Source organism: Arachis stenosperma, chromosome 10 (genome assembly GCF_014773155.1).
Source record: "Arachis stenosperma cultivar V10309 chromosome 10, arast.V10309.gnm1.PFL2, whole genome shotgun sequence".
NCBI classification, from domain to species: domain Eukaryota; kingdom Viridiplantae; phylum Streptophyta; class Magnoliopsida; order Fabales; family Fabaceae; genus Arachis; species Arachis stenosperma.
Genome location: NC_080386.1, coordinates 5,445,749 through 5,457,769, shown reverse-complemented (window position 1 = coordinate 5,457,769; position 12,021 = coordinate 5,445,749). Strand labels below are relative to the sequence as shown.

Below are 12,021 nucleotides of genomic sequence, written 5' to 3'. Positions count from 1 at the left end.
GTGGAAAGGGTCATTGGTCACGTACCTGTCGTACCCTAAGGCACCTAGTTGATCTTTATCAAGTATCCTTGAAAAATGATGACAAAGAAAAGGAAACAAATTTTGTTTTAAATTATGAAAATTCCACCACTCATTATGATGTATCTAATTTCTTTAAGGATCTTGAAGGAAATATTGACTATTTGATCAATGATGGAATAGTTTGATATGTGTATGTGTTTGTTAAGTATTCATGTGAATAATTTTACTGTGCATGTACTTCTATTATTATTATTATTATTATTATTATTATTATTATTATTATCATCATCATCATCATCATTTGTCTTTGAAGAAAAATGGCAAGGACATATTCTGAAGATATTTGTCTTGCGGATAGTGCAAGTTCGCACACTATTCTTAAAAGTGATATATATTTTGCCCATCTTGTGCCAAAAGAAGAATATGTTAATACTATTATTGGCTCACGCAATGTGATTAAAGGCTCTGGAAGAGTTATAATTTTGTTTTCCAGAGGAACAAAATTCATAATAAATAATGCACTATTGTCTACCAAGTCTCGAAGAAACTTGTTGAGCTTTAAAGATATTCGCCGAAATGGATATCATATTGAGACTATGAATGAGGGAAATCATGAGTACTTATGTATCACAACTCATGATTCAAATAAGAAAGTTATATTAGAAAAGTTGCCATCACTTTCATTTGGGTTATATTATACCAAGATTAGTGCAATTGAATCACATGCCATTGTAAACCAGAAGTTTATTACCTCAAATAAATTCATAACTTGGCATGATAGATTGGGTCATCCGAGAATAACCATGATGAGGAGAATTATTGAAAACTCTCATGGATATTCACTAAAGAACCAGAAGATTCTTAAAACTAGTAAATTTTATTTTGTTGCATGTTCTCAGGAAAAGTTAATTTTAAGGCCATCACTAGTAAAGATTGGATTTGAGTCCCCTGAATTCCTAGAAAAGATTCAAGGTGATATATGTGGACCTATTCATCCACCATGTGGATCTTTCAGATATTTTATGGTCCTAATAGACGCATCTTCGAGATGGTCATATGTGTGCTTTTTGTCTTCTCGCAACCAGGCGTTTGCGAGATTACTGGCTCAAATTATTCGATTAAAAGCACAATTTCCAGAAAATCCAATCAAAGTAATTCGCCTTGATAATGCTGGTGAATTTACATTCCAAACTTTTGATGCTTATTGTATGGCTAATGGAATAAGTGTTGAACATCCAGTAGCTTATGTTCACACACAAAATGGGTAGAATCACTTATTAAACGCCTCCAATTGATTGCTAGACCCTTGATTATGAGAACAAATCTCCCAATCTCGGTTTGGGGGCATGCTTTAAGGCCAACGAGTTACCATCAGTTCTCTCCTATGCAATTAGCTTTTGGCCAGCAGCCAAATATCTCACATTTAAGAATATTTGGGTGTGCGATATATGTTCTAATTACATTACCTAATCGCACCAAAATGGGACCCCAAAGAAAATTGGGGATATATGTTGGATATGACTCTCCCTCTATAGTGAGGTATCTTGGGATACAAACGGGAGATGTATTTAGAGCCCGGTTTGTGGATTGTCATTTTGATGAATCAAAATTTTCAACATTAGGGGGAGAGAATAAGCTTCCTGAAAAGGAACTTAATTGGAATGCATCATCGTTGATGCATTTAGATCCTCGATCAGGGTAATATGAACTAGAAATTCAAAAGATTATACATTTATAAAAAATAGCAAATGAATTGTCTGATGCATTTTCCGATACAAAGAGGATAACCAAATCTTATATACCAGCGGAAAATGCCCCAATTCGAATTGATGTCCCAATAAGGACAAGTAGCCACTGAAGCAAATTCATGCCAGAAGTGTGGCAGCGCGGAAAATGCCCCAATTTGAATTGATGTCCCAGTAGGACAAATAGCCACTGAAGCAAATACACGTCAGAAGCGTGGCAAGCCTGTCGGTTCCAAAGATAAAAATCCACGAAAGAGAAAAGAGGTAAATACTATTCCTGTTGAAAAAGACATAGTAAAGATACCTGCAGTTGTCTAAAATTATGATATAATTTTAACACCAGAAGACGTTCAGGTACTTGAAAATTATGAAAATGATGAGATCTCGATAAATTATGTCTTTACAGGAGAGAAATGGGACCGAAATAAGACAATTGTCAATGAAATATTTGCATATAATGTGGCATTAAATATCATGCATGAAAGTAAGGATCTTGAGCCAAGATCAGTCGAAGAATGTCGACAAAGAAATGATTAGAAAAAATGGAAAGAAGTCATGAAGGCTGAGTTAGACTCACTTGCAAAACGTGAAGTCTTTGGACCCGTAGTCCGTACACCAGAAGATGTAAAACATGTTGGATACCGATGGGTATTTGTGAGAAAACAAAATGAGAAAAATGAAGTTGTGCGCTACAAAGCCCGTCTTGTGGCACAAGGTTTTTCACAAAGGTCTGGTATAGATTATGAAGAAACATATTCCCTTGTAGTGGATGCGATAACATTGCGTTATTTACACATTATAAACTGCATTGCATTTAATGGATGTGGTAACAGCCTATTTGTACGGCTCATTAGATCGGGATATCTATATGAAAGTCCCTGAAGGACTAAAGATATCTAAACCATCCAGTGAATTTTCGCAAGGGTTATACTCAGTTAAATTGCAAAGATCTTTATATGGTCTAAAGCAATCTGGACGAATGTGGTATAATCGTCTTACTGAGTATCTGGCCAAAAACGAATTCAATAATGATGATATATGTCCATGCGTTTTCATAAAGAAATCAGCATCTAGATTCATTATAATTGTTGTGTATGTTGATGATTTAAATATCATTGGGACTCTGAAAGAAGAGTTTGAGATGAAAGATCTTGGAAGGACTAAATTTTGTCTCGACCTGCAGATCGAGCATACAAAAAAAGCGATCTTTATTCATCAAGCGACATACACAGAGAAGATCTTGAAAAGATTTATATGGATAAGTCACATCCTTTGAGTACCCCAATGATCGTAAGTTCTTTGGATATGGAAAAGGATCAATTCCGTCCTAAAGGAGAGAATGAAGATATCCTTGGTCTTGAAGTGCCATATCTTAGTGCCATTGGAACGCTAATGTATCTTGCTAATAATATACGACCTGATATATCATTCGCTATGAATTTACTAGCAAGATATAGTTCCTCTCCAACCAGAAGACATTGGAGTGGAATCAAACAGATCTTTTGATATCTTCATGGAACGGTTGATATGGGATTATTTTATCCCTATGGATCCAAGTCACAATTAGTTGGCTATGTAGATGCTGGATATTTGTCTGATCCACATAAAGGGAGATCTCAAACAGGATACCTATTCACATATGGTGGTACAGCTATATCATGGAGGTCCACGAAACAGATAATAGCAACAACCTCCTCTAATCATGCTGAAATACTAGCGATACATGAAGCAAGTCGCGAGTGTTTTTGGCTCAGGAGTGTGATCCAATATATTTAGTCATTATGTGGACTGATTAATCAGAAGATAGCTCTAACTGACCTGTTTGAAGATAATACAGCATGTATTAATCAACTTAAAGGCGGATATATCAAAGGTGATAGAACAAATTATATTTCTCCCAAATTCTTCTTCACTCATGATCTTCAAAATCAAGGGACAATTGATATCCAACAGATCCGCTCAAGTGGTGGCAGATTTATTTACAAAGTCACTCCCAAAATCCTCCTTTGAAAGATTGGTACATGAGATTGGGATGCGCCGATTTCGAGACATCAACTAATGTTGACAAGAGGGGGAGACTTTACTCTTTTTTCCTTGGTCAGGTTTTTTTCCACTGGGTTTTTCTTGACAAGGTTTTTAATGAGGCAGTCCCCATCACTAAAGGATATTGTACTCTTTTTTCTTCACTAAAATTTTTTTTCACTGGGTTTTTCTTTAATAAAATTTTAACGAGGCAATAATACTAAATGGTTATCCAAGGAGGAGTGTTGTGATAAGTATAAAGTGGATATGAGGTGGATGACCATTTTTCTATGTTATTGAGAATATCAAGAGAGATTGTATAATTAATTGAGTTTGAAAATGTGACTCTTTATATATATATAAATAGGAGTTTGCTCTGAAAGAAGATACACACAAAGGTAATAAACAATTCTCTCTCTTTATATTACAATACTTCTTCTCTCTTTTTATATTTTTTATTTTATATTTGTTATGTCTTCTTTATTTATTTAGTTATTTTATAATACCAAACATGCCTATTATGACTTTTTCATGATTAAAAAAAAATAATTTTTGTTACTCTCCAAACGGATTAAAAAAATGTCAAATACGGGTATTGTAACTTTTTCATGATCCAAAAAAACAATAACTTTTGCTACTTTACAAACAGACTCTATATCCACGAGAGCGTATAAAGGATGTACACGCATAACTTTTCAGGTATACTTTTGCCCTCTTCTGCCTAAAAATAAAAAGTTCGTGGTAAACATTTGTAGCTTCCGGTTGGCGGGGGAGAGAGAGAGATGGGGGATGTGGAGAAGGTGAAGGAGGAGGCTGTGCAGATATTGGGAGCGTCAGAGGTTTTACCTAAACTGGTGGTTTTCGATCTCGATTACACTCTCTGGCCTTTCTACTGGTACCTACCTACTCACTGCGCCCACCCTAATTCCCATCATTGATTGATTTTTCATTTTCAGTGAGTGCCGGTCGAAGCGCGAGATGCCTTCTCTGTATCCTCATGCCACTGGCATCTTGCTCGCTCTCAAACAAAAAGGCATCCATCTTGCCATTGCTTCTAGATCCCCCACTCCTCACATCGCTTCTTCTTTCCTTAACAAACTCAACCTTAATTCCATCTTTGTTGCCCAGGTCCCTTCTCTCTCTTTCTCTCTCTTTTCCATTCATTTCATGCGTCCTTCTATTCAATTCTTGTTATCTTCTTTTTTTATTGTTCAGGAGATATTTTCAAGTTGGACACACAAAACAGATCATTTCCAGAAAATTCATTCCACAACTGGGGTTCCCTTCAACTCTATGCTCTTTTTTGATGATGAGAATAGGAACATCCAAGCGGTAATCAAATAAAAACCATGTTATTATTGTTTCTGAAAATTTTCCAGCTGAGTTGTAAGAGTGGTATGATTGGGATCATAGGTATCAAAGATGGGAGTGACAAGCATCTTGGTTGGGAATGGGGTCAACCTTGGAGCACTAAGAGAAGGGCTTACAAGATTCTCTCAAAACTGGAATGCATCTCAGAAGAACAAGCAGAGATGGTTGGACAAGTACTCTAAGAAGCCAGATACTTCCAACAGTTGAAATCTCCCAGAATTCATAAAACCCAAATATGTTGTATCAATCACTCCCAATCTAGGAAGTACTTTTAATGGTGAAATCTAGATTTTAGTATCTGCAAACAGAAATGTCCTATATTGTTGATGAAATAGAATAGTAAACTGAACTTGTGTGGATTGAACCCCTTCTATGAAAAAAGGGTGAAATATTTTCAGCAGTGCAATTAAATTCATGAAAATGCAGGTGATTTGTGTTAGCTAACATTGGATATAATGCAACTTATGCTTAAATTCTCAATAAAAATTGATAATATCTTTAATATAATAAGTACAACAGAAGGTTTTATCCACATGCACAGCTTTCACCACTTAGCTGATATAAAACATCCCTGAACGCTACATCTGGAAAATAATGAAACAGCCGCAAACATGTGAACTAATCAAAAGAAAATCATATGCAGCTCAGAACATGTGTTATAACTTGTGAGCTTCATGCACCATAGCTACTTGACTACACCTATTGCATCTTTCAGCAAAAGAGTTTTGTTTTGCAGATCATTTGACTACATGTGCACTTGAAGCCAATATAGAACTAAACATGCAAAATGTGAAGAGGAAGTTAGTCCTGATCAAGTATACCTTATGGCATGTCTTCAGCAAGAAAACAAGTTACTTTTCTGGTTACACATGCCAACTGTTAACCTCTCTCAGTGGCGATCGTCCATCTAAATTTTCTTCAGCTCTTTTAGTTCTGAGAGGAAAATAAAAACCATTTGCTTTATCAGAATCGTGCAGCTTTTCGCACAGTACCGAGTCCATGCCTGTTTCATTTTCATCTATGGAGGTGTTCAGTATATTTCCCAACTTCTCCATCAAGTGCATATCCTCACTAGACATCTCTCCAATCCTATCACAGACATCTTCAATATATAGCAACATACTGTCCCTTTCTGTTGTTAATTTCATGATTTCTTGGAGCAAATTTTCTCTCTCAAACTTGAGCTTTGTAATTATACCTTCCATGCTGTGCTGTTTATCAGACAATCTTTCAGTTTCCAACTTCATGGCTTCGAGAGACGCTTGAAGCTGCTTTGAATCTTGCTTTAAACATAAGAATGATTGTTCAGTGCGCACAGAGTTCTCGAGCAAATTGGTCATTTCCAACTCTGATTTTACTATTTTCAAGTTCCTCTCTTCAATTTCCTGTTTTGCCAGGGATTCTGCTTCCTTTAAGGCCTCATGAAGCACACTGACCTCAACCGAATTTTCCACCTGTTCCGAGAAAGCCAAGCATGCTGCACTTAACAAATCTTGCTCCATTGCTGAAGCTAGTTCCTGAAAGTGGTTGATAGTTTGATCCTTCTTGGCTATAATGTTCAAAAGTATCTTTTTCTCTTGCTCTAGGGCATTTTCAGCAGCTAGTTGTGCAACAATTGCATCTTCTATTTCTTTTCTCATTGATTCTTGCTTCAAGCAAGCAAAGGCTATATCTTTTTGAAGATTATTTATGCAACAATCTCTCTCTTCTGAAATTTGGACTAGTTCCTTCTTCTCTTGCTTACATCTTTCTGCTTCCTCCGTTATCTCTGCATATTGCTTTTCCAATAAAGCTATCTGTTGCTGAAGATCTTCAGTTTTCCTCTCCTGATCCTTGACAATGCGGATAAGGTTTCCATTTTCATGCTTAAGGAGTTCTTCATTCTCAGCTTGTGAAAGAAGGGAAGGTTCCATCTTTTCACAAGTTGCCTGAATTTCTTTGAAAGAAATGTCAAGGGCTTCGGCAGTTGACTTCCAATTCTGTAATTCACAATCTAATCGGGAGATCTCATCATTTTTATTGGCCACTTCAAGTTTCAGCATTTCTAGAGCCTCAAATGCGACACCCTTTTCATATTTTAGGGTGTTTTCCACCAGCAAGAGTTGCTCTTTCAAAACAAGCTGGCCTTCAGATGATTCGTCTAGCATTTTCTTCAGTCGTTCAAGCTCTTCCTCCAACGCTAAACATTCTCTTGCCATAGCCTTCTGTGAATCATCTTTCAATCTCATATGCTCTGTACTGAGACAAAGCAAATCTTCATTCTCACTGATACAAACTGCTTTATCAGTTTCTGCCAAAAATGATTTGGAGTCAGCCTCTGCAAGTTGTGATTTAAAGATCAAGAGTTCCATATGTTTCTCTTCAATTGCACAAAAACACTTTTCAAGTTCTGTTTGAAGCTCCCTTATTTCTTGTTCTTTGGTGTTCAGTGTAGACTTGAAAGTACTGATATCTGCTTCCATCTTTTCCGCTTGACAACTCCATTCTGATTCCTTAGACTTGAGCATCAAGGAACAGTTTTTATGCACCTCTTCCAACTTTTTGAGCTTGTTGCGGAGCTTAGATACCAAAGAATTTGCACCAGCATTATGGATTTGAGCTTCTCTAAGTTCTTTGAGTAATTCTCCCAGTTCCTTATTATCTTGTTCAAGGCGAACAATTTTATGTTCCATTTCCCTCACCAGCATCTCCTTGTCCCCTAATGAACTTCTGAGCTGCACTATCTCTTCATTTCTCAGTATGTTCAATTGTTGTATCTCTGACTTTTTCTCTTCACACTGGGTAAAAACATTCTCGAAGTGAGACTTGAATTCGGAAATTTCAGCCTCCAGGAGTTTCCTCTTGCTTTCTTCACGAGCTAATGCATGATTGCACATCTCTAAACGGGATTGGAGCCCCTCAGCAATTCTTGTTTGAGAATCCAAACTAATCTGCAAGGAAGATAACTGATCAATCAGTAGAGCTCTCTCCTTCTCCCACTCTTCTCTGCTTGATTGGAACTGAACTCGCAGCTGTTCGTGTGCTTCTTCGAGGTGTTTGAACTGTTCATTCCTCCACTTAATTTTGTCATGTGTGCTTATATTTTCTTCCTCCAATTGCAGAATCACATCATCTCTCCTCCTCAAAATTTTAGCTTCTCTAGCCTTCTCTTCTGCCTCCAAACACTTCTTCTCTGTAGCCGAAAGAAGTGTCTTGAGGCCCGAGATTTCCTTACTGCTGGCACAAGCATTATGTTCCAGAAAAGTGTTTCTAGCATTTACTTCATCTAAATCCAATACCAGCTTTCTGTTATTTTCTTCCAATTGCACCATTCTCTCATTACAATCAGCTTGGATCTTCTTATTCTCTGCACTCAAATACACAATGTGTGTTTCTTTCTCGCGCAAACTAGACTTGAGATCTTCTTGAATCTTGTTCAGTTCAAATATCTCCTCGGAATTAAGAACGAGTCGGCTAGCCTGTTTCTCACCCTGCTGCTTAGCTTCTTGAAGTTTACGAGAAGCTTCAAAGCAATCTTTCTTCAAACTCTCAACCAGCTGTGTTTTGATTCGGCATTCTTCCTTAAGCTTCTCCACCTGTTCTTTTGCTTCCTCTAACTCTCTCTGGACACCATCCATTCTCTTATCTTCCCTGATACAGTTAAACATTTAAACCTGGGAATTTCACAACAGCTTCATAGATAGGATAGGAAGATAGTAATAGATCTACAAGCTACAGAATCACCTGCAGCAGTATTTGTATTACTTCTGAGGTAGTTATTATTATAAGAGTCAGAAACTTTATAGACGACTACGCTACCGTCGCTACGTACACACCAAAATCAGCCACCAAAATCGGCCATCAGTATTTTTACATGTTAGAATATAAATACACATTAAAAATAAATTAAACTACATGTATTTATACACAAATATATTGATAACTAATTTTAGTGGTTGATTTTAGTGTGCAAATAATATTTTTGCTTTACGAAACATGATATTTTTATGAAATTTGAACAACATCATTTGTATACCAACATATGAAACAGACACGGAGAAAACAAAACAAAACGACTAGAATTTTGGTTGGAGAGGTTACCTTAGCTTAGATTTATTATTGAGAAAGAGCGAAGGGATTCTGTGGAGTTAATGGAACTGAAACTCACTGAGTTAAAATGCTGGATCTCAATCTGAAGCTGGTGAATGAAGATCTCTCACTTTGAAGTCACAGAGCGCGCACCAACGCTGCGTTCTTTAATTTTTGAATCTTGCTCTGTATCTACCCATTCCGGGCCAGGCCCACCTAATATAGATAGATTGGGCTGTCCGGCTTTTGGTTTCTTCTGATTTTGGACATTGCGTACAACAGACATCAGCCCAAATAAATGAAAGTTCAAATTGACTGTTACCCACACATTTCAATTGAATTATAAAGAAAAACTACCATTTGTACCCATAAATTTTGTGAACGTTGACAAAAGTACCCATTAAACAAGAAAATTAACGTTGTATCCATGAAAGATGGGTTTCATGTGACAATAGTACCCAAACCGTGATTTTTCGTTGACTTTTTAATAAAATTCTCAAATTACCCCTTTTATCTTCTTTCCCAAATTCTAAATTTCACAACCCTCATCCTTTGTCTTCCTTTGCCACCGCCAGTCACCATTCCCTCAAGACTAAGCACTTGATGTCTTCCTCCAACTTTTATCCTCAACCTCCATCTCTCTTTATTCCAATCCTAATTTGTTCTCCAAATCTAAATCTAAATCAACTTTAACATCATTATCCTTGTTGTTTCTTTCTTCTTCGGATGCAACAACAATACTAAGAAAGCACACCCTTTTCAAACTCTTCAACCTCTTCAACCTGAATATTGTTGTTCTTTTTATTCCAAAGCTATAAATAGCAGAATTCAGCAACCATAACCAACAAGAGGCCAGTGGCCATGGACAGTCCCTTACCAATGGTGACTCCAAACACTGCTCAGCCGTCGATATGTAGAAAAAGGAGCTGCTGTTAGAGTATCTTCATGCTATTTGGTGGACTGATATTCGCATTGCAGCCGCCGTTGCTGCTCAGGCTAGGCTTCTGAGGTCACCGCAGAACCCTCTAGAAGGTTGTGGTGGTAGTAACGTTATTGTTGAAGGGTGAGAGTGGTGAATGTTTGAAATTTGGGGAAGAAGATAAAAGGGGTAATTTATGAATTTTATTAAAAAGTCAACAAAAAATTACGGTTTGGGTACTATTGTCACACAGAACCTATCTTTCATAGATACAACGTTAGTTTTCTTGTTTGATGGGTACTTTTGTCAGCGTTTGCAAAATTCATGGGTACAAATGGTAGTTTTTCCAATTAGAAAAGTGGCGAGACTTTGTACCGATGACCTATTTGTTGGCTTTATATAGTCACATGGCCAGGTTTGATTCGCAGCTGTTGCGGGTGTGATAGAATCTGAATTGTGTGTGTAAGTGTAGTATACGTGAGTGGATAATACTTAAGATTGAGAGTTGTCTAATCCATCGACTAAAAAAAATTATAAAAAAATTATTTATTTTCTGTCACAAAAATATTTTATTCATTAATGTACATAGTAATCTAATATTTTATTAATTAAACATAAAAAATCTTATAATTTTTCTAAACAATTATTAATTTTGAGTTCAAATTTTAAGAAAAAGAAAAGTTCTCATAATAAAAACACATTCTAATTCTTCAACATTATAAAACTATTTAAATTTAAGACTATCTGAATTTCGTTAGAGAGACAATGGAGCATTTCTACAATATTTATAATGGGCTGTTTATTTGACCCAATATAAATTAAAAATAAAAATTAACCCACTTTTTACCCTATTTCAAAAATCCCATTCAGTTTTATTTTAATTATAACCATCTAATTCCTAATTAAAATTTCTTCCCATCCTTTATTTGTGCACCGACAGCAACCCTCCAACCCAACCCTCACGACCATCCGACCACCGTACCTCCATCGCCGCTGACCAGACCCCCACGGCTCACCCTCCAGCGTGCGCCTCTTTGGTCGCCGGTAGCAGCCAGTGCGGTCGCCCCTTGTTTCCATCACGGGTCACGCGTGTGTTTCACTGGAGGGCCTCATCGTCGACGGAGTTGCACATCGCAGGAGGCTGGATCGCAGCTCGCCTCAACGCCAGTACCGAGACCGTTGTATGCACCCCCTGCGTCCTGCAGCCACCGTTCTGCGTCAGTCCCTCGAACCCATGACAGTTGAACGGGTCGAGCTCGTTGCTGTTACAGACCCCAAACACCTAATGTGGTCGACGATCTAGCGGAGGCTACTGGGTTGATTTTTTAATGTGATGATAATTATTTTTCTTGCTACTAGTTTTACATGCAACATAAACTAATAAACAAGTAAACAATACATACAGAATCAAAACATTCCTCAAATGTAATACATTGAATTGGATTTTTTGTTGTGTACTTTCATCACCTGTGCTGCATAAGAAGCCAATGTACTCACTTTTCCCACTTTATCCATCTATGGTTCTCAATTATTGCCTTTGATTCCCACTCTTTTCTTGACTTGTATTCACTTTTTTTTTTTAACTCCACATTTGTATTCTGGAATAAACCTTGTCTTGTTTCTTAAAAATCTCAATTCCCAATTTGTATCCATATTTCCATGTAGCCACTTTACAATGTATTTATTATCAATCATCATTTTTACATCTTCTTCTTTTACACTTACCTCTTCGAGAACAAATTGCAAGGACATTTGCAGCCCAACAGTAATGCATCTCCCATTGACTCGTGACTCACCAAATTGTCCATATAACATTGTATTTCTTCATTTGGTTCCTGTAAATATCCACCAACACAAAATATATTTCTATCTAGT

General features: G+C 36.9%; 2 protein-coding genes across 2 annotated transcripts; one reads left to right on the top strand and one right to left on the bottom strand.

The window, feature by feature from the left end:
- Positions 1-4,498: 4,498 nt before the first annotated feature.
- LOC130954165 (uncharacterized) lies at positions 4,499-5,580 on the top strand. Its single transcript, XM_057880901.1, has 4 exons — positions 4,499-4,683; positions 4,745-4,916; positions 5,004-5,120; positions 5,202-5,580. Exons 1-4 carry the CDS (start codon positions 4,571-4,573, stop codon positions 5,364-5,366), a joined length of 567 nt encoding a protein of 188 aa, XP_057736884.1. The 5' UTR covers positions 4,499-4,570; the 3' UTR covers positions 5,367-5,580.
- Positions 5,581-5,675: 95 nt separating this feature from the next.
- On the bottom strand, positions 5,676-9,339 carry LOC130954164 (uncharacterized protein At4g38062-like). The gene is made up of 2 exons (XM_057880900.1): positions 9,240-9,339; positions 5,676-8,789 (listed from the first exon to the last, which is right to left on the bottom strand). Exon 2 carries the CDS (start codon positions 8,774-8,776, stop codon positions 6,023-6,025), a length of 2,754 nt encoding a protein of 917 aa, XP_057736883.1. The 5' UTR covers positions 8,777-8,789; positions 9,240-9,339; the 3' UTR covers positions 5,676-6,022.
- Between the last annotated feature and the right edge of the window lie 2,682 nt (positions 9,340-12,021).